Source organism: Enhydra lutris, unplaced genomic scaffold (assembly GCF_002288905.1).
Source record: "Enhydra lutris kenyoni isolate GAN:26980312 unplaced genomic scaffold, ASM228890v2 scaffoldscaffold26, whole genome shotgun sequence".
Lineage (NCBI taxonomy): Eukaryota > Metazoa > Chordata > Mammalia > Carnivora > Mustelidae > Enhydra > Enhydra lutris.
Genome location: NW_019154110.1, coordinates 624,594 through 647,477, shown reverse-complemented (window position 1 = coordinate 647,477; position 22,884 = coordinate 624,594). Strand labels below are relative to the sequence as shown.

Below are 22,884 nucleotides of genomic sequence, written 5' to 3'. Positions count from 1 at the left end.
AAAAGTCCAGAGTTAGAGGCAGAGTCTGGGAGTCGAGTTGGATTGACTACTGACTAGGGAGGCCGAACCCCTCTGGGATGGCTGGGGTAACCCCAATGCCAACAGCCGGGTGGTTCCTTAGCATGGGTGGTTTAACACATGCCTGTGCTGGGGATGAGGAGGTGGGGCTCCTTCTCTCTTGAGGGTTTACAGGAATTCTGCCAAGACTTGGGACCACATAGTTAGCAGTGTATCCTTACGTTAGCATCATGTTTTTGGTTCAGTGCAATAGTTAAGGTTTACTCACTATGACTATGTAAGAATCACTTATTGTTGAGCCAAGGTGGGCACTATAATTGTATCTCTCCTTTTTTTTTTTTTCTGAGAGAGGGAGGGAGAGAGAGAGAGAGAGAGAATCTCAAGCAGGCTCTATGCTCAGCACAGGCCCTCACGACCCTGAGATCATGACCTGAGCCGAAATTAAATTGGATGTTTAACTGATTGAGCCTTCCTGGCACCGCTATTTCCTTTCTTGTATAAGCTTCTATTTTCCCTGGAGTTAGTAATTAACTAATGTTCCCTCTGTTAGCATAGTTTTCTGTGTACTTATCTTTATTTTTCGATTTTACCATTTTTACTTATTCTATCATAATTCCTTGAATAGTGTTTTTTTTTTTTTTGCCAAGGGTTTGTACCTATAAAGTCTCCTGTCCGTTCCATTCTTTTCATCAGGAGACCTCATTTTCAGAGCGCTCTATCCCTTACTGTTCCTATTATGGTAAAATGACAACCATTTTGTCATATATAGATTCTGAGGGTTAGGATTTCAGGTGGGATGCCTTGGAGATGACAGGTGGCTCATCTCTGCTACGCAGTGTCTGACCTCGTCCTGGGTGGCTCATAGGGCTGGAGATGGCTAGGATGCTCACTCAGCTGGGGCCATAAATGTTTTAGGTATCAAACACTCCCCCAGGGTCATCCATCCCCTTATCTTCCAGGTACCAGTGAGCTCCCTTTTCCTCTTCTAGTACATCTGCTCTTGGCAGTTCACATTGTAAAAAAAAAAAATCAAAAAACTATTATTTTAAGGGGCTTCAGAAGAAGCAAAATAAATGCAGGTAAGCCGTTTGATATGTTCATCGTGGACGTCTCATTAGGCTGAAAACGATGTTGGTCTCTACCTCTATGTCTGTGTTTATATCCATCTCCCCTAAAGGAAGCAAGAGAGAACTAATTAAGAATTATTTTTTATTGGGATACATGACATACACCCAAATTGAATTAGGCAGTAAGCACCCACGTACTTGCCATCAGGGTCAAGAAATTCTAACAGGCTGGGAGAATGCGGATATACTGTGCTTTTGGGGTTCCATGGCTTTGTGATGTTTGGGTCTGAAGCTGTCTGAGGCCATGACCTTGGGAGCTGGCCGTCTTTGCTGTGACTGTGGTGTTGCTCCTCCATCTGAGGCCAGGCGATGCCGAGCAGGGCGGCCAACCATGTGAGGGCAGCTGCTCCCTTGGCGGTCTCCGGGGGCTGCCATGCACTCAGGCTGCATGACCTCCCTCGCCTGTACCCCTGGCTCTCTGCTAAGGCTTCGGTACTTTTCTCAACCCACCTGGGCTTCCCTGGGCCCATGACTTGTGGTGTGTCCTGAGTGAACGTCTGCCTCCTGCCAAGCTAGTTCTCCTCAGGCTGTGTGGTGGTCAAAGCACCCATGCCTTGGTTTTCTGAAACCAGCCTTTGAGCTTTCCCTTCTATCCTGGAGTGATCTTGGCTTTGGCTCTGAGATGCCTTGGGACCCCCTGGTTTTGTTCCTGTGGCTGTAAGTGCAGCAGGGGCTTCTCCCGTTGCCTTCCTCCCTCTGCCTCCTGCCCTGGAGCAGAGCCCTGCCTCCGAAACTGCAGCTTCCTGTCACCCATGGAATAGAGTTCAGATGGCATGGTGCCTGTTTCCCAAACTGCAGTCCCATCTGCTGACCTCCTTCCCCATTTCTGTCAGGTCTCGGTGCCACCTGTGGTAGTTGTTTAATAGTTTCCTGTAACTGCTCAGTGTCTAAGACTTGAATGAACTATTTATTTATTTATTTATTTAAAATATTTTCCTTATTTGAGAGAGAGAGAGAGATAGTGATAGTGATAGCAAGAGCACAAGTGGGGAGGAGAGCGAGAAGCAGGCTCCCTGCTGAGCAGGGAGCCCAATGTGGGGCTCTATCCCAGGACGCCCACGAACTGAATCAAAGATAGACGCTTAACTGACTGAGCCACCCAGTTGCCCCCTGAACTCATTCTTATTATAATTATTATTATTTTTAAAGATTTTGTTTATTTATTTGGTGGACAGAGATCACAAGTACAGAGAGGCAGGTAGAGAAAGAAGGGGGAAGAAGACTCCCCACTGAGCAGAGAGCCCGATGCCGGGCTCAATCCCAGGACCCTGAGATCATGACCTGAGCTGAAGGCAGAAGCTTAACCCGCTGAGCCACCCAGACGCCCCTCTACTACGTCTTCTTTATCCATTCACCTTTGACGGACGACTAGGCTCTTTCCATAGTTTGGCTGTTGTGGACATTGTTGCTATAAACATTGGCATGCATGTGCCCCTTTGGATCACTACATTTGTATTTTAGGGGTGAATACCCAGTAGTGTGATTGCTGGGTCATAAGGTAGCTCTATTTTCAACTTTTTGAGGAACCTCCACACTGTTTTCTAGAGTGGCTGCACCAGCTTGCATTCCCACCAACAGTGTAGGAGGGTTCCCCTTTCTCCGCATCCTCACCAACATCTGTCGTTTCCTGACTTGTTAATTTTAGCCATTCTCACTGATATGAGGTGGTATCTCATTGTGGTTTTGATTTGTATTTCCCTGATGCCGAGTGATGTTGAACACTTTTTCATGTGTCTGTTGGCCATTTGGATGTCTTCCTTGCAGAAATGTCTGTTCATGCCTTCTGCCCATTTCTTGATTGGATTATTTATTCTTGGGTGTTGGGTTTGGTAAGTTCTTTATAGATTTTGGGTACTGGCCCTTTATCTGATATGTTATTTGCTAATATCTTCTCCCATTCTGTCCGTTGTCTTTTGGTTTTGTTGACTGCTTCCTTTGCTATGCAAAAGCTTTTTACCTTGATGAAGTTCTAATAGTTCATTTTTGCCCTTGCTTCTGTTGCCTTTGGCGATGTTTCTAAGAAGAAGTTGCTGCGGTTGAGGTCAAAGAGGTTGCTGCCTGTGTTCTCCTCTAGGATTTTCATAGATTCCTGCCTCACATTGAGGTCTTTCATCCATTTTGGGTCTATTTTTGTGTGTAGTGTAAGGAAATGGTCCAGTTTCGTTCTTCTGCATGTGGCTGTCCAAATTTCCCAACACCATTTGTGGAAGAGACTGTCTTTTTTCCATTGGACATTCTTTCCTGCTTTGTTGAAGATTAGTTGACCATAGAGTTGAGAGTCCATTTCTGGGCTCTCTATTCTGTTCCATTGATCTATGTGTCTGTTTTTGTGCCGGTACCATATTATCTTGATGGTTACAGCTTTGTAATAGAGCTTAAAGTCTGGAATTGTGATGCTGCCAACTTTGGCTTTCTTTTTCAACATTCCTCTGGCTGTTCTTTTCTGGGGTCTTTTCTGGTTCCATAGAAATTTTAGGATTAATTTTTCCATTTCTTTGAAAAAAGTTGATGGTATTTTGATAGGGATTGCAATAAATGTATAGATTGCTGTAGGTACCATAGACATTTTCACAATATTTGTTCTTCCAATCCATGAGCATGGTATATTTTTCCATTTCTTTGTGTCTTCTTCAGTTTCCTCAATTGAGTATTCTCTAGTTTTCTGAGTACGGATTCTTTGCCTCTTTGGTTAGATTTATTCCTTGGTATCTTATAGTTTTGGGTGCAATTGCAAATGGGATTGACTCTTTAATTTCTCTTTCCTCTGTCTTGTTGTTGGTATATAGAAATGCAACTGATTTCTGTGCATTGATTTTATATCCTGACACTTTACTGAATTCCTATATGAGTTCTAGCAGTTTTCAGGTGGAGTCTTTTGGGTTTTCCACATAAAGTATCATATCATCTGCAAAGAGTGAGAGTTTGACTTCTTCTTTGCTGATTCAGATGCCTTTTGTTTCTTTTTGTTGTCTGATTGCTGAGACTAGGACTTCTAGTAGTATGTTGAATAGCAATGGTGATAGTGGACAGCCCTGCTGTGTTTGTGACCTTAGCAGAAAAGCTCCCAGTTTTTCCCATTGAGAATGATATTTGCAATGGGGTTTTCATAGATGGATTTTTATGATATTAAGGTTTGTTTTATGATATTAAGAGTTTTATTAAGAGTTTTAATCAAGAAAGGATGCGGACTTTGTCAAATGCTTTTTCTGTATCTACTGAGAGTATCAAATGGTTCTTCTTCTTTCTTTTATTAATGTATTATATCACATTCATTGATTTGCAGATGTTGAACCAACCTTGCAGCCCAAGAATAAGTCCCACTGGGTCGTGGTGAATAATCCTTTTAATGTACTGTTAAATCCTATTAGCTAGTATTTTGGTGAGAATTTTTACATCCATATTCACCAGGGATATTGGTATGTAATTCTCCTTTTTGGTGGATTATTGTCTGGTTTAGGGATCAAGGTAATGCTGGCCTGTTAAAATGAGTTTGGAGTTTTCCTTCCATTTCTATTTTTTGGAACAGTTTCAGGAGAATAGGTATTAATTTTTTTTTAAGAAGTCTCAAATGTGAGACTTTTTAAAAAAAGATTTTATTTATTTGTTTGTCAGAGAGGAAGAGAACACAAGTAGGCAGAGGCAAGTACAGGGAGAGGGAGAAGTAGGCTTTCTGCAGAGCAGGGAGCCTAACATGGGGCTTGATCCCAGGACCCTGGGATCATGACCTGAGCCAAAGGCAGCTACTTAATGACTGAGCCACCCAGGTGCCCCGTTATTAATTATTCTTTAAATGTTCGTTAGAATACCCCTGGGGAGCCATCTGGCCTTGGCTTTTGTTTGTTGGGACATTTTTGATGACTGCTTGACCTATTTTTGTTGATTTTGAGGGGGGTTCTCTGTGCCTCCTGGATTTTGATGCCTGTTTCCTTTCCCGATTAAGGGAAGTTCTCTGCTATAATTTGCTCCAATATAGCTTCTGCCCCCCTCTCTCTTTTTCTTCTGGGATCCCAATTATTCTAATATTGTTTCATTTTATGGTATCACTTATCTCTCGAATTCTCTTGTGATCCAGTAGCTTGACCTGGTGACGTACGTGTCCGACCCTGGGAAAGCGTGATGTTCTTCTCCAGTGAGCCCCGGTTTTTCCCACCGTCAGTGCACTATGGAGCTGGACTGCCCCAGGTCCAGGCTTTGCTCTACTGCCTTCCAGCTGTGGGAACTGGGACAAGTCACCCAATCTCTCCAAGTCTCAGTTTCCCCTTCTGTAAAATGGGGTTAATAATATTTGCTGCAAAGGGCTGTCATGAGTCTTCAGTGAGCCAGGCTTCCAACAGCCCTGGTCCATGGTAAACCTGGGGACTGGGGGTTTTTACTATTCCTTTCGAGGGCCTGCTAAAGTTGGGGAAGTATTTCCTCTGCTTTGGTGACATTGGATGGTCTGACTCAGTGCTCTTTGCTTTCATTCCTCCATGTCTCTGCTTCTTTGCCATTCCCCATTTTTTTCCCTCCTGGGTAGGTGTTGGCCTTGCCCTCAAGATCTAGCTCAGCTGTGACCTCTTCTGTGATACCTGAGCTGATCTCCCAGGGAGACCTGACATTCCCTCCCCCGTGTCCCATGGCCCTTTATTCTGTATAACCCACAGTTGGTATTTGACAAGTGGGTCTTTCATGTGGGTGCGCTGTGCCTTCAGGACCGTGTCTGCATTTTCACTTCTCTGGCCTGGATTGTCTTCTTGGGGGCTTGTAAATAGTACTGATGTTACTGCCCTTGGTAACCAATACACAGCCCACCCTTGATCTCCAAGAACTCAAGCTTCAGGGACATGAGAAGGTGCTGTCCTCCCTTCTCTGCCTCTGCTGTGGCACACAGGACAGGTGTGATGGGAGAGGGCAATGGGATTGGAGTGGGGGGTCTGGGGAGTTGAAGCCCAGCACTCAGATTTCTGATTCTGTGACTCACAGGCCCACACCAGACTCCTCAAGGTCTGTTCTTACTCATATGGGAGCCATGTGGCATCAGTTCTAAAAGTTGTCTGTTTGGTAAGGCTTTTCCCAGGAGCATGGAGATGTGCCTGTGTGTGGGCTGGTCCATTGGCTCTGAGATGTAATAGTGGAGGAGATTCGGTTGTCTTGAACCAGGGGCTGTGGCTGGGTCTCCAGGGCTGGGTAACCCTCCCATTTGGTGCCTGCCTTCCTCCTTCCCTTGGCCCAGTTTAGGGATTCATGGTCCTCCAAGAAAGGGCAGTGCCACCCTCACCCAGCACAGCCAGAGAGAAGCCAGTATGTTCTTTAAAGCTACAGGCACGAACTATCGCCAGACTTCTCCTTGGTCCCACAGGGAGCCCCGTCTCATTGCCCAGGGTGTGGCCTGTTTACCTCCTGTGCAGCCCTGGCTTGTGCTGTCGATTCATCCCTTATCAGGGGGCCCATAGACCCTATAGACCCCTGACATTCAGGCCTTTTTTTTTTTTTTTTTTTTAAATAAGCTCTGTGCCCAACATGGGACTTGAACTCACAACCCTGAGATCAGGAGTCACATGCTTTACTGACTGAACCAGCCGGGTGCCCCAACACTCATGCTTTATCAATGTGTGTGCATAGACCAGCTATACTTTCTGACCAGTTCTTCCTGAGATGCGACCTGCTCACTTTTCATGTATTAAGCTTTGGTGATTTGGAACTGCACCCTCTGGAGACCAGGAGACAGCCTGGCATTGGGGACTTGGGCATCTCCCATTGCCTCTCTGGGCCTTGGTGTCCTTGTCTGTGGCATTAGGTTGTTGAATGGCTGCTGCTGCTGCTGCTTTTTCTTCTTCTTCTTTCTTTTAAAGATTTTATTTATGTATGACAGAGAGATCACAAGTAGGCAGAGAGGCAGGCGGGGGGCTGGGCAGGAAGCAAGCTCCCTGCTGAGCAGAGAGCCCGATGTGGGGCTCGATCCCAGGACCCTGGGATCATGACCTGAGTCGAAGGCAGAGACTTAACCTACTGAGCCACCCAGGTGCCACGGTTGAATGGCTTCTGATGGTTCCTCCCAAGGCTGCTGGTCAGTGCCCACGAATCCCAGGAAGTGGTGGGCGTGGTGGGGGTGGGAGTAGCCATTTTGCATCCCTGGAGAGTTTTGAGTCATAAGTGGTCCAGGGTTGGGTTCCAAATCCCTAGGAATTAGGAGTGCGCACAGGGATGGGACATGACAGCAAAGTCAACCCTGCCAGATGCTGCCAGGTGAGCAGGAGCTGCTCGTTCCTAAGGGACTCTTCAGGGGGGCATTTCTCTACCTGCTATAACATCTCATTCCCAAATCCTGTGCTCCCTTCTGTCTGTCTGCTACGCTGCCAGCTCCGCTGGGCCCTCCTCTTCTCCCTTTCCACATCTGCCCCAGCACAGGATGGACATTAACCCCCTCACATCTGTGTCTGTCCCTTTGGGGCTTGTAGTCAGGCTCTGTGCGTGTGCTGAGGACCTGGCCCACACAGTGGCTGGGCCCTCCTGTCCCTGCCTCCCAGGCTTAGAGTCTAGAGTACATGGGCATTTGAGTGTCCCTAGATCTGAAGCTGCTCCTGCCCCTCTCCTCCACCCTCTGGCTTTCTGCCTTAGCCCTCTCCTCCATGCCCACTCCTCCCCCGCTTTGATGGCAGCCTTGGCAACAGAGCAGTGGTGAGCAGGTCTTCTGAAACCAGGCCCTGAGCTGAGTGCCTCTTAGGCCTTATTCAGGCCACCGGGAAGGGGGCTGTAATTATACCATTTTACAGATGAGAAGCTGAGGGGCACGGAGGTGAAATGACCCGACCAGGGTCACATAGCTAATTGGGGTAGAATTCAAATCCAGGCCTGTTGAACCATAAAGCCAGTGCTTTTGATCCACTGTACATGCCGCCCACTTGCCCGGCCCTCTCCTCCATCCAGCCTGCTGCCAGGATGTCCTGCCAAGCCTGGACAGAACTTCTCAAATATGTTTCCAGCCGCAGGGATGCCCCAGGATGGCCGGCTGCTAGGGCGAGGGCTATGTGATTGTGCCACAGGGCCTGGGGTCTCTGTAGACAACAAGGCAGACTCCCCTGGACATGGACCTGTACCCTGCCTTCCCCCTCTGCTCGTCCCTCCCCCTGGCCTGCCTTGCCCAGGGACCACATAATTGTTTGCCACCATAAAAGCCATCTAAGACACTAGTCATCAAGGAGTTGAGACCAATTTTCTGAGTCCTGCTCAGGGAATAGGTGTTGGGAGTTAACCTGCCTATTCTGCAGATGAGAAAGCAGAGAAAGCAGAAAGACTTTGAGGTTCAGCTTGTCAGGCCTCAAGCTAATTCTGGCTACTAATTCTTCTTTCTTCTTAGCGTGTCTGCTTCTTGTGCTAATTTCCCATAGGCTTTTTATGTTATCCCTATCGTTTATGTTCTAGCTAGCTATATAGGATGGGGAAATAGGAAAAGTTAGGACTCAGACGATCGCTCCAAGTAAATGACAATGCAGGTACTTCTGAGTGCTGGGAGTGGAGATGGAGGACCTTGCAGGTGCGGGTAGTAAGAGAGCCCTCGTTGGTGTCTGAACCATAGTCTCAAAGCCAGAACTTGCACACAGCCCAGGGCCCTGGGGGCACCAGAAGGCAGCCAGTGCAGAAAATAAGCAGCAGAAATGACAGATATAGAGCCCTTTCAGCCCCTTCTCTCTTCCTCCTTTTTTTTTTTTAAAGATTTTATTTATTTATTTGACAGAGAGAAATCACAAGTAGGCAGAGAGGCAGGCAGAGAGAGAGGAGGAAGCAGGCTCCCTGCTGAGCAGAAAGCCCGATGTGGGGCTTGAACCCAGGACCTGGGATCATGACCTGAGCCGAAGGCAGCGGCTTAACCCACTGAGCCACCCAGGCGCCCCTCTCTTCCTCCTTTTTAACAACTGAGTTATAATTTACACACCATAAAATTCACCCTTTAAAGTGTATAATTCAGTGCTGGTTTGTATTTTCACACAGTTGTGCCTCCATCACCTGTGTAGTTCCAGAATATTTTTATCCCCTCAGAAAGAACCCCTGAACCTATTAGCCACCACTCCCTATTCCTCCCCACTCTCCACCAGCCCCTGGCAACCGCCAATCTACTTTCTGTCTCTGGATTTGCCTGTTCTGGGCATTTCCTGTGAATAAGATCACCCCGTATGGGGCCTTTTATGTCTGGCTTCTTTCCTGTAGCATCATGTTTTCGAAGTGCATTCACACTGTAGCCTGTCAGTACTTTGTTCCGTTTTATGGCTGAATACTATTCCATCCTGTGGCTAGACCACATTTTGTGTTTCTCTGTTCATTACTGGGTCATTTCCACCTTTGGCTGTTGTGAATGGTATGTCTCATTCCTTTTGGTTTGGTTTTCCTGGGAAGCTCTGTACAGAGGCCAGAGGTCTGCATTCCTCTAACGTGGCTCTTTGGAAGCCAGAGAAAGTAGAGCCAGAAATGGGATAGGTGGCTGGGGACCCAGTGGGGTGAGAGATGGAGACAGAGGGAGTTTGTAGGTTTGGGAGAACTTTCTGCCAGAAAGAGGCCTTCAAGCTGGCCCCAGAGCCATCTGCTGAGAGGTGGGTATTTTTCCTGTTGATTATTAACTGTTCGTTATGATCCTGAGAATGGATTGCTGGGACTAGAACGGGTGCTCTTTTGAAATGCCAGAAATGTTTTCAAAGACATTAAACAGTGCTGGACCCTTCCTTGCTTCTCGCTTTCCACTTGGACATTAGATCATCATTTTAGGGGTTACAGTAACAATAAAGATGATAATAGTAATAATGATCTGTATTTGTGTAGGACCTTATGTTTTATTTCATAGCCATTACATTTAATTCCTCAGAACATCATTGCCTCCATCTTGGCAGATGAAGGAAGTGGGACACAGAGAGGTGAGGTTACTTGCCCAAGGGCTCACAGTGGAGTAGCAGGTAGAGGCAGGCTGGAACCCGGGAGTCTCTTGATACCTAGTGTGGGGCACTTTCATAGAAGTGGTGGGGAGATGACCTCAGAGGGTCTGGGTCTAGGGTCCCAATCTGAGTCTGGACGGAAGGAGCTAGAAGGCCTGGGTGCTGTAAGTAGGGCCCTCACCTGGGGGGATGAACAGTCCCATCTGACTTTCTCAGCTTCCACCACAGGCTCCTTGATCATTTCCTCTTGAGACCCGCATTTGGCTAAAGGCAGCTAGAACCCACTCCCAGCTGCCCCAGGTTTGTCCATGCTTCTAGGGAAGGAATCTTAGAGCAGAGAACCTCAGTGCCGCGTGGTTCTGTGGCATTGAGTTCTGAGAGATGCTGAGTGGGAGGCACCCCCACGGCCCCCAGAGGCTGGAGGAGGCCCCTGACCACTTGTGTCTATGTTTGCCACCTTTCTGTGAGCACAGTGTATGAGCTTCCTCCTCCCTCTTCTGCCTTCTCATCGTTCCCCTTTTTCCCCTCCTCCTGTGGGTCCCTGTGTGGGTCTGGAACCCCACATCGTAGAAGCTATGTGTGAGCATTTGGCTGGCTTGGTCGGAAAGGCAGTTTCAGACTCAGTTCTGTGACCATGTCAAGATCACTGTGGTTCATAAGAAAGTTGTTACAAATAATAGTAAGGACACTGCCTCAAAACAACTAGACGTTTGTTGTCTCTGTTCTAGAGGCTAGAAGTCCAAGACCAAGGTGTGAGCAGGACCTGCTCCTTCTGAAGGCTCTGGGGTAGACGCCTTCCTTGAGTCTTGAAGTCCCCAGTGGGGGCTGGTCACCCTTGGCACCACTTTTGTCTCTGCCTCTGTTGTCACCTGGCGTTCTCCCTGTGTGTCTGCAGCTTCACGTGGCTGCCTTCGCCTCTCGTAGGGACACCAGTCCAATTGAATTAGGGAACCATCCTAATGACCTCTTGTCACATCTCCTAATAAGGACATTCACGGGTCCTGGAGGTTAGGACCTCATAATATATTTTTGGGGAACACAAATTCAACCCGTAACAGGCAGCTTTGGCGTCTAGGAGGTGAGAACGGGGATGGAGCAGTGTGTCCCATCCCCTCCCACAGGTGCCATTCGAAGCCATCGCTATACCAGGGCGGGGTAGGTTTGTGACCAAGGGCCCCTGTGTACTCTGAGTTCTGCTCTCTTTGAGGGCCACAGTCTTGCCTTCTGTCCATGCTGGCATCCCATCCAGAGTCTTGGACAGAGCCCTAGAACAGGCACGAAACGGCTAGCTACTGGTGCTCATTCCTGCTGGCACCTTCCAGGCTCCAGACACCATTCAGGGAATCCTTCTGGCTGGAAAACACCTCATGCCTTCACTGAATTGTCCTCACTGCTCCCTGGAGAGTGGTCCCAGGAGCTTATGCCAGCCTCCAGGGGAAACAGGCTGGTGCAGGGAAGCGGGGTGAGCCCAGGAGGGGTTTAATGCTGTGGCCCTTTGCCTGAGACTCAGGGACCTTGGGTAATGACCACATCTGCTTTGGGCCCATGGGAGTGGACATCTTGCACCTTACGGGGGGGAGAAGCAGACAGCATGACTCTGTAAATGAGTGTCCCTAGACCAGGGATGGTAAAAACCTGGCAACATTGCCCTCCTCTAGGACTGGTGTCCCTGGAGAGCCAGGACTGCAGTTAGGCAAGTGTGCCACAGCCTCCTCCTGTAGACTTTGGGCAGGGGGCATGCCTCCTGCCCCCTCCCTGCATGCTTCTTTCTTCTTGGCTCCCAGCCCCTGGGGGGTGAGGGGCTGCCCTCATCCATCCTCACCTCAGGGGACCTGAGGCTGGTGCCCTGGTCCCTGCTCATCCTTTCTCCCCTCCTTTCCCCCATCCTGGCTCTTCAGGGGCTGGGTGCTTTGAGGAGGAGCCGTAGCTGCATGGGAGACGGCGTTGTGGCTGGAGAGGGCAAGCCTGTGCCAGGATCCAGCTCGGTGGGGTCCACGGGCAGGTGGGGGCCAGAGAAGCTGGGCCGGACCCCGCAGTGGCCCAAGGCCAGAAACGGAAGGGGAATTGGTGGCTCCCGACTAAGAGGTAGAAGGAGGCTCGTTCATTCCTTTGCGTGTGAGTGTGTGCACATCTACACACACTGAGTCGTGGCTCTGCTGGTTCTTGTGCCAGTAATAGTCTGGATCTGCAGGGGGGCACCTTCCTTCTCCTCCACCCACACCCTCAGAGTGGGACCTAGGTCCAGAAAGACATGAAGAAAAAGATGGAGGATCAGAAAGGGGGTCTGATCAGAAAGGCAGGTCGAGGTTAATGGGGGTCATATGGATCCTGTACGAAAGCAGATGTTCACGCAGCCTCCTTACCTGGTTGCCTAGAGGACAATGAGGCATGGCCTGCTGCAGGGCTAGGCGAGAGTCATGTCGGGGTAGATAGGCCTGGCAGTACCTGGCCTGGTTTTCTTTCAGGTTGGGCTGCCCTGTGGGCTAAGGGGTTGTAAACCCAGCCTGGGGTGGTGCCTGTCTCTCGTGCAAGGGCTTCTTCTGGAAATGCAGAGGGCGGGGCTCTGTAGGGAGGGTGGGTTTCTCTCATGAAGGAAGCCTGGGGTTGGGGCTGTCCTCCCTGTTGGCAAGATGTGGGCTGGAAAGTACAGAAGCATTTACTTGAGGTGACAGTGGGGGTCCTTTGGACATCAAGGTGGGACCCAGGTATCAGACTGACTCCGCTTCAGGTTGGCGCTCTGGAAAAGGAAACAGTTGCAAAGTTGGAAGTCTTGGTGGCTTAGCCTGGTCTTGGGCTCTTAACACTGATACCCTAGCCTCTCCCTGCTGTCCCAGGAGACAGCCAGGGCACGTCCAGGACTCCAGAGTGCCTTGTCTGGGGCTCCCCCAGGTACTGTCCAGCTGGCCTTGTTGCATAACCAGTGCTCCAGAGCCTTATCTCCCTGCCAACATCCTGCCTGGTGATTGGACTGGAAACTAGCGCTCCTTGGTCACCAGCAAGGGCCAGATGGAAAGTGGGGAGTATGTGAGAGCAGTGAACTTGTTGCTGTCATGTTGTCATGGTGACACAACTCTGTTGAGCTGCTTCTCCATGGTCCTAGCCCACATGGACTAAAGTAAGTTCTACCTGCAGCTCACACAGCAGGCAGCCCCATCCTCCCAAGTTCAGCTCTCTGGCCATGGTGTGTGTGTGTGTGTACGCGTGCGTGCACACAGTCATAGGGGCAAAGGGGACATTTATACTCCTGTTCTGTCTCTCTTTCTTTGGTCCTGAACTCAAATGTATTTTGAATACATCTATCAAATGTATAGCTGTGTTTTATTAACCACTGTAATTTTGGCAAATGAAAATACTTGAAGATAAACAGTAACTGCTACAGTTTCAGGGCCTAATTATTTTCTACTATGTCATTGCGGCAAAACGGCTACGTTTATTTTGATGCCTTTCAGTGTTTGTCCGTGTGTCTGAGGCGTGTAGGTGTTGTGGGTCTTACATGTCTTTAGAACGGCAGTTCTCAAACTGCAGTGTACATCAGAGGGATTGTAAACCCAGATTCCCAGGCCCTATTGCTGGAGACCTTGGTGTGCACCTGAGAATTTGCATTTCTCACAGGTTCCCAGGTGATGCTGATGTGGCTGGTGCAGGGACCGCACAGGGAATAGCCCCAGGGGGCTCAGTCGGTTAATCCTCCTACTCTTGATTTCGGCTCGGGTCATGATCTCAGGGTTGTGAGATCGAGCCCCAGGTCTGGCTCTGCACTCAGCAGGGAGTCTGCTTGAGATTCTCTCTCCCTCTTCCTTGGCCCCTCCCCCTGCTCACACTTGTGCACGTATGTGTGCTCTCTCTCTCTCTCAAATAAATAAATAAATAAATAATAAAATAGGGGCACCTGGGTATCTCAGTTGGTTGGGAATCTGTCTTCAGCTCGGGTCATAATCCCAGGGTCCTAGTATCAAACCCCGCATTGGGCTTCCTGCTCAGCAGGGAGTCTGCTTCTCCCTCTGCCTCCCTGTTTCGTTCTCTTTCTCTCTCCCAAATTAATAACTAAAATCTTTTTTTTTTTTAAAGATTTTGTTTATTTATTTGTCAGAGAGAGAGAGAGAGAGAGCAAGCACAGGCAGACAGAGTGGCAGGCAGAGGCAGAGGAAGAAGCAGGCTCCCTGCCGAGCAAGGAGTCCAATGCGGGACTCGATCCCAGGACGCTGGGATCATGACCTGAGCCGAAGGCAGCTGCTTAACCAACTGAGCCACCCAGGCGTCCCAATAACTAAAATCTTAAAAAAATAAAATGAAAGGTATTTTCTGTCTACACTGGACTGTGCTAGTTTTTTTTTTTTTTTTTAAAGGTTTTATTTATTTGAGAGAGAGAGAGAGCGTGCGAGTGCACCAGCAGGGGATGGGGCAGAGGGAGAGGGGGAAGCAGACTCTCTGCTGAGCAGGGATCCCCACATGGGACTCCATCCCAGGACCCTGGGATCATGACCTGAGCTGAAGGCAGACACTTAACCTGCTGAGCCGCCCAGGCGCCCCTGGACTGTGTTAGGTTTTAAAACAAAACAAAACAAAACAAAACAAAACAGAGTTTACCATATTCCAGTAGAGAATGCACCCAAGTCTAGTTTTGCACGGTGTGTATTAGACTGGGTCCCCATGCCTGGCTCCTGTTGGCAGAGAGAAGGAATGGCTCAGGTGGGCCCTCACTCACCTCTTCTGTGTTCTGTGGCCTCTTCACAGGAAGCAGGAGCTGGCCAACAGCTCGGATGTGACCTTCCCAGACCGGCCGCTGTCCCCTCCTCTGACAGCACCTCCCACCATGAAGGTAAGAGGCTTAGTTAGAGTTGGTAAGTGGGGAGGGAAGTAGCTGTTCCTTTGGTCCAGGCCCAGCTGATGCCGTCCAGTGGGTGCCATGGAGTGCCCTGACAACCTCAGGAGGCAGTGTCCACCTGAGCTCACCAAGGCGGGAGGAACTATGACTGAGACTTGGGGGTGTCAGGGGCTGAAGGAGGCCTTGGGGAGCTGTGGGGTCCAGGCAGGAATGAGTGCAGCCTGGTGTCTTCACTTGATCTTAGCCAAAAGGCCTAGAAGGAATTGCAGCCTGGTGTCTTAGGGGGCTACTGCCCAGGAGGGCTGCCTGGTGGTGGGGCTATGGAAGGCGGGTCTGTGGGGTGGCCCCTTCCTAGGACTTGGGTGGCACTTGCATGTGGTCTACCTGCCTCTGACTGGCCCTCCTGGGGTGGCCCTGTCACCCCAGTCCCTGTGGGAGAGTGGCTCTGGAGCTTCTGGGGGTCAATAATTCTTTCCTATTAGTACTTTATTCACAAGTCTCCTTCCTGGGAGACCACCTCCCAGAACCCCGGCCCTGACTGCTCATTCCTGGAGAGGAGCTGAGGCATTGTACCCTCCCCGCACCATGCCCGTCTCCCTTCAGCTCTTAGTCCCCCTGACAGGATGGTCACAGGGAGGACTTTGGCTCAGCCAGTATTCCCACCTAAGCAGCAGTGCATGATGGTCTTTCCCACCCTCCCTCCTTCTCACAGTTGGCCAGGTGAGGACTAGCTCTGAACAAGTCCGAGGATTTGCTTCCTGAGTCATCTGAGGGAACAACTAGTCTGCCTTCCATCTTTGTCCTAGAGCTTTGCTGTGAGATGACTCATAGGGAAATAATTACGCCTCTGTCTCCTCTTGGTCTTTGTTGTATCCCTGCTCCCCTAACCTGATCTGTTGGAAAATGACCCCCCCCCCAAAGGAAGTAGATAAAAGCCTCCTTTCCGTTATCACCCCATACTGAATGCCCACCACGTGGAGAGCTGTGTGATATGCATCAAGGGGGAATGTCATAGAATGACAGCCAGAGCCTGCCCTGGTTGGATTAGGAGTTCAGGAGTTGGTGGGGTACAGGGCTGACTGCGGACAGCTCTGCCTTCTTCCTGGTGGGGTACCCATGGGCACTGAAAGGCAGAGTACCTCCATTAGCCTAATCCCAGTGCAGGCATCCGAGCCAAGTGCTGGGGGCTTTGTTTGCCCAGGGTGACGCTGACAAACACGTCACCATTCTCAGTTTCAGCCCCTTGGTCTGCAAAGTTGGTTGTCAGATGCTTGTCACTGTGCTTCTGGGTGGCGGAGGTTTGCAGGAAGAAACCTGGAAGTTTCCGAGGAAGAGTCACTGAGTTCTCTTGGCAGACTTCCCTTACTCACATGCTCATTTAATTCATTCAACACCCAGTACTTGCTTGAATGTTGTATTAGTCAGGACTCTTGGTTACAAGTGATGGAAACATAACTCACTTTGGCTTACACATAAAACAGAATTTATTGCTTTGTGATGGCAAATATGGACTCTAGGCATGGCTGCATCTATGAGATTTGCCTCATTCCATCTGTCTTCTGTGTTGGTTTTGTTCTTTGTTAAGCTCTGTCTCCGTGGTGGCAAGATGGTGACAGTAGCTCCTACCTGCTGAGTAACTTCAGTGGAAAGAAGAGTCTCTTTCCTATGGTACTTCTAGCAAAAGTCCCAGGGAGGAAGCTGGAGGGCCTGGTGTAGGTCACCTGTCCAGTTGTGAAGCAATCATTGCAGCCAGAGGGGTGGGGGCTCTGATTGGCCAGACCTGGGTCTCACGACCTGCTATCTAAGCTCAGAGAACTGAGAGTGGGAGAGGGGTGATTTTTCAAAGGAACATTGAAGGGTCATTAGAAGAAGATGGGGGGATGGAGGCAGGGTGGACAAGACCAAACAGCTTTCTACCACAGGTGCTTGCCGTGTGCCAGGCCCAGTGAACAAGGCGTCATGGTCCCTGCCCTTCTGGAGCTTGTCATCTAGTTGGGGAAGGGGAGGTGAAAGTTGAAAAACTAATTTGAAGATGAAGGATGGACAGTTAGGTGTGATGAACGTTCCAAAGGAGAAGTGGAGCCTAGCTCAGGGGCTATATAAGGGGTGTGCGTGTGTGTGTGTGTGTGTGTGTGTGTTTGTGTGTGTGTGTGTGTGAATCGAGCGGAACCTTGGAGAGGGTCAGGCAGGACTTCTTAGGAAATGACGTGGAAGCTGAGCCCTGGGAGTTGAGTAGGACTTTGTTTGGCAAAGGTGCTGTCAGGGTGGAGGAGACTGTTCTAGATGCTTGCTGCTCCATGCGAGGCCAAGGGACCAGCAGGGCCTGCATCATGTGGGAGCACCTCAGAAGTGCAGAATCTCGGGATGGGTACACAGATGTGCGCTGTAGGCTCCGTGAGCCACCCCGGAGCAGGAGAGAGATGGCTGCGTGGGCAGAATGGGAAACCGGAAGGGCCAGAGCACCCACAGTTAGGGACAAAGAGGAAGACCTGTAGAAGTTTTCTTTTATTTTTTATTTTTAAAAAATTTAATCTGAGGACATTTTTTTATGTGGAAGTATAGTTGACACAATGTTGCGTGAGTTTCTGGTGTACAACATAGTGATCCGACAAGTGTGCACATTAGGCTCTGCTCACCACAAGTGTGGCTCCCATCTGTCCCCACACAATGCTGTCATAGCACCATTGACTGTATTCCTGACGCTGGGCCTTTCATCCCCATGACTTAGTCATTCCAGAACTGGAAGCTCGTGCCTCCTACTCCCCTTCACCCACTCTGCCCATCCCTTCCACCTAGTCCCTTAGAAGTTTTGTTAAAGATTTTGGGCTTTATCCTGACTAAGGACATTGATGTCATTGTAGATTTTTGTCTGAGCAGTAGCCAGAGGATGGGACTTTCAGAAAATCACCCCGGCTCTTGGGTGGAGAGTTTGTAGGAGAAGCAGAGGGAAGTGTGGGAGGGGTTGGGAGGGCACTGAGGGAGTCTAGTGCAGGGGTGGGGAGGAGACGATGGTGGCCTGACTCTGAGGGTTCTGTGGGGTTGTTTGGAAGTGGTCAGATCTCTGATTTCCCAGGAGGTAGATTAATGAGATAGGAGGATTTGGGGAGAGAGAGGAGGCAAGAGTGACCCCGGGTTTGGAACAACTGGTAAATGGTGAAGCTGCTTTCTGAGATGGGGGACCTCCGAGTGAGGATGAGGGCTGAAGGTGTAAGTGCTGCATTGCCCATGTTTGAGACACAAATGCTTAGTGTTTGGGGCCCAGACTCAGAAGAGGGTCTGGACTGGAGGCAGTAATCTGGAGCCTTTCTTCTAAGGAGGACATTAAAGCTTGGGGCGGAGGGCTGGGCCGGGGCCAGTAAGTGCTCCAGGGAGAGTGTGGAGTGAGAAGAGGAGAGATTCCTGGTGTGGCCCCCTGGGGGACTCTCCCAGCAAAAGCTAATGTGGAGAAAGCTGGAGACTGGGTGGGAGGAGCGTTCCACGAAGGAAGGATGGACAGCTGTGTCAGCGGGACAGAGAGGCCAAGTATGGGGGAGCACGTGTGGCCTGGCCGTGACTTGGGACAGTTCTGGGGAGGGAGGTGTGGACAGCAGACAGGGGTGGGCTGAGGAGTGAGTGGAAATGTTGGAAGAAGGGAGCCACGAGGGTGCATGGATACAAGAGGGAGGGGTGCTGATCAGGAATCCGGAGCATAAGTAAGAGATTGTTAGTTAGTATAGTGATTCATTCAAAACATTTATGACTCGCCTTGGGTGCCCAAGCCTACTCTGTTCTGGCCGGTACAGGGCCTGACAGGTTGTTGGGGGTAAGGCTGGCCTGACTGGAACTCCAGGCAGGCTCCGAGCAGAGCGCTAACCTATCGGGGTGGCTTTCCTGTCCAAAGCCTCAAGGCCAAGGTCAGAGCTGAGGACTCAGAGGAAGATATGACGGGTCACCCCGGAGGCTCACACTGGGGTTGGGACCCTTCTGTGGTTGGGGTTGGGGGTCAGTGTGTGTGGGTGTGGGTGTACTTGGACTTAGGGGTCTCTTGATGACTGTTATGTGGGCTTGTTCTGTGGCAAAGACTTAGCCTGGGGCCATGGTTAAGAGGCTATCTGTCGCTAGCCTATTTTTTTGTCCTTTGGCAAAGCATACTGACTCATACAGTTAAAACCACAGGCCTCCTGCCAGCCCGCTCATCACAGAGGGAGCGTCCCTTTTGTGATTGTACTTCCCAAGCCCTGTTGCTGGCCATTCGACACCACCCTGCACTGAGCTCCTCAAGGGCAGCGACTCTCCCGTTCTCTGCTGGTGAACGTTTTTGGCACACGGACTGTCTGGGACATCCGGGTGGGAGGAACCTGTGACTGGTCTTCTACTTCTCTGGTTTTGCTTGAATCTCATATCCTGGCAGACAGACCCGCTGTCTCCAGGTAATACTTTTCTGAATTAAGCCCCCAGCCTTGTGATAAGATGCAGACTAAAACTCCCCCTTTCCTCATCTGTCGTGGGGGAGTTTCTACCTGCGTGGACCTGGGCTTCCACTGGCGATGTCGGGCTCAGGCCTCTGCTTTGCCAAGCTCCCGAGCTCCCCAGGTTATTAGTGCACACCGATGTCTGAGACATCCAGGGTAGAAGCTAGCCTCTCTCCAGGGTCTCTGGCCTTGGGGGTTCTGCAACATGGCCCTGCTGTACCCCCAGCATCTGGGCAGTGGGGGCAGTGCAGGCTTGGGGCAGCGCTGGCAGGCCTCCCCCTTGGATGGATTAACTTGGGAGTCATAGAATGTCAGGGAGGGATGAGTAATTTCTTTTATAGATAGATTGGATGGGAAGTTAGACTCATCTAAGGTCCTCCTGAAGATAGTGGTGCTCCCCCTTCGGTCAATACAATAAGTTAAATTCTTAAACCCAACCAGTTTTGGTAAAGTGCTCCTCCCATCCCACCTCTCACAGCCAGGACAGCCCCTCCTCTGGTTGCTTCTCCTACCAGAAAGGGACTGTGGGAGCTGAGGGAGCCTGCAGACCCCCTGAGAACTCCTCAACCCCGGCTTCTGCCCCTACTGAACACCTGATGCTGCTACTGGTCTTTGCTTCTCCTCCCCCGCCTCTCTGCTGTTTGTGTTGTTCAGGGGGATTTTTTTTTTTTCTAATATGAAACTGAGAAAAAGCAACCAAAGAGATGCTAAGCAGATGGGCTGAATGAGAGCCCAGTTCCAGCCAGAACTCACACTGTGGATGGTGCAGGGTGGGCTGGGAAAGGGGTTTGGGACTGTCTCCCTGGGAATGCTGTGGATTGTTTCCAGGTCCGCATTTTTTATGATCTGGTTTTCATACCCAGATGGATCAGTGGGCATTTAGAAAGGGCTGCCTGTGTGTGCCCGGCATTGCACTGGGCTCTGTGGGGTCGAACTGAGGCCACAGTCCTCACCCCTCAAAGAGCCTGCTGTCTGCAGGGGGCCTTAACTGAGCAGAAGAAACCATATGGCTTAGCATGTGACAAGCTCAAATGTGTCATGTGGCTTCTCAGTGGGGTGGAGGGGAGTGAGGATGGCTTCCTGGGGAGGCAGGGTGGGGTGGGCAGAAGGGCCCTGATGGCAAGCGCAGGGGTGGGCTAACCCCTGGGACTGACCAGAGACAACAATCTTTCCGGGCCTTGTGAAGTGAAGGGGTTGGGGTTGACACTCCTGATTCTCTCCTAGCTCACACTGAGTGTGCAGGGCATTTTGTTGAAGGTGACAGTGCTTGGACCTGTTCTGACCTTGACCTGGACTGTCATATTTGTCTCTGGATCCCCACCAGGCCTGTGGTGGCTTGGTCAGTTGGGAGGCGACCCTTGCTCAGTCTACTCCATCTTCTCTTGTGAGAGTCTGAGGGCAGCTCCTCTGAGACCTTCTCTATCCCCCTTTGTGAGAGCCTGAGGGCAGCTCCTCTGAGACCTTCTCCATCTCCCTTTGTGAGAGCCTGAGGGCAGCTCCTCTGAGACCTTCTCTATCCCCCTTTGTTCTGAAGGCAGCTCCCCTGAGACCTTCCCCATCACCCATTGTGAGAGTCTGAGGGCAATCCCTCTCAGATTTCTTTCCAGAGGAAGGTAATGGGGCCTGGGGTTCTTGCTGTAGGGATGTGCAGTAAGTCTTGTTCCTTCATTGTCCCTTTGGTACTCTGCTCTCCACTACTCACTAATGCCCTTGAAACCCTCAGGGGTAGGTCAAGCAGGTATATAAGTCTCCAGATGCTAGGGAAGAAAATGGAGTCTGAGGAGCTTGTTCTCTGCACCCTCTTCATTCCCTTTGGGCCAAGCTGTGCCTGTCTCCTCCTCCCACCCTCCCAGGCTCACCAGTTGCCCATCAGCCTCTCTTCCCCCGGGGGCGGGGTTGGACTTTCCTTTCCAGCTTGTAGCTTATCCTCAGGCCTGATGCCAGCTCTCCAGTTTGTTGCTAGTTCCAGCCTCCTCTCTTCTGTCGGTTCTGGGAAGGGAGGCTGCCCCCTTCCGTCAGGGTTGAGTAGAGATTATGTCAGCCCCTCTGAGATCTACCAATTCTGTGTGGATGAGGTGAGGAGGCGTTTGTGAGAAGGATGTTGGGGGCCTTCTTGGGGCAGAAAGGGCTCAAGGACATAGCAGGAAGGTTTGGTTCCCCCTCTTCAAGAAAGCCCTGGAGGGTTACATGAAAGTGAGGAAAAATATTTGTTCCCGCGTTACCGCCACTGCACAGGTTCTCTTGGTGATACTCTGTGGGCCTTGGGAGGGCCGTCTCTGGTCTTCACGAAGACCCGCATTTATGTCTCCTGTCCAGATGTCATCCCCTTAGGAGCTACTCCCCAGGAGCTCGAGGACAGTGCAGACATGAGGGAGGCCTTGCCTGGATCTGGGTCTGTGGGGGTGCATCTGGGAGGCTTTAAGAACATGGCAATGTCTACGTGTGCACCCCCTGCATGAAGCTGCCCCTCATGCTTGCATATCTGCACATGTGTGTGTCTTCCCTGATTTTGTTCATGCTTCCAGGCCAACTAGCTTACACTTCTTGCAGATCACCTCAGGTGTAACTGCTTTTTAAAAAATTCAGTTACATTCACATGCATGAATCTTAACTGTATGCCTTCATTAATGGGTTCATTCATGTGACCCTACTCTGATTCAGGTGTAGGACATTTCTGTCTCCCCAGAATGTTCCACTGTGTCCTTTTCTAATCAACTTCACCCCCACCTGCACTACCCCTGCCACAGAAACCCGCTAGTGCTCTGTGTTTTTTTTTTTTTTTTCCCATGCTTAATTTGCTTTGCCTGTTCTAGAATTTAATTTGAAAGGAGTCATGTAGTATGTATTCCTTTGTGTCCAGCTTGGCATAACGTGTGTGGGATTTGCCCATGCTGTTGAGTGGGTTAGTAGCTTGTGCCTCTCTGTTGCCAGTGGGTGAATACACAGCAATTGGTTCGTTCTCCTGTTGAGGGACATTTGGGTTATTTCCAGTTTTGGCTGTAATGACTAGCCAAATACTGGGAACAGTCTGATTTGTTTTGTGTCGATGTTTTTGTCTTTTGGAGATGTGATTTCATTTCGCCTAAGTAAATATCTAGAGTGAAACTTCTGGGTCAATGGGTAGGTGAATTTTAACTTTATATGAAACTGCCGATCGCCGCATGGCTATACCGTTTCCCACTGCTGCCTGCAATGGTGTGAGAAGGTTGATGGCTCCACAGCCTTGTCAACACTTGCCATTGTCAGTCTGTGTCCTTTTAGCCACTTGAGTGGGCCTGGAGGGGCATTTCATGGTGGTTTTCACTGGCATTTTTCTGATGACTAATGATGTTGAGCAGTTCCTTACATGCTTGTTGACCATTTTGTAGTTCTTTTGCCCCTTCTTCCCCTTTAAAATAGCATCTTCTTGTAGGCCTCCTTTACATTGTCTGGATACAAATTCATTCCTTTTTTTTTTTTTTTTAAGATTTTATTTATTTATTTGACAGAGACACAGCAAGAGAGGGAACACAAGCAGGGGAGTGGGAGAGGGAGAAGCAGGCTCCCTGCTTAGCAGGGAGCCT

General features: G+C 50.0%; 1 protein-coding gene across 1 annotated transcript in view; it reads left to right on the top strand.

Moving 5' to 3' along the window:
• Positions 1-22,884, top strand: part of LOC111151526 (RAP1 GTPase activating protein 2) — a 182,050-nt gene that overhangs the window by 68,312 nt on the left and 90,854 nt on the right. The window contains exon 3 of the mRNA XM_022509576.1: positions 14,780-14,864. Coding sequence (XP_022365284.1) covers positions 14,780-14,864 — 85 coding nt within the window. The remainder of the gene's footprint in view (positions 1-14,779; positions 14,865-22,884) is intronic.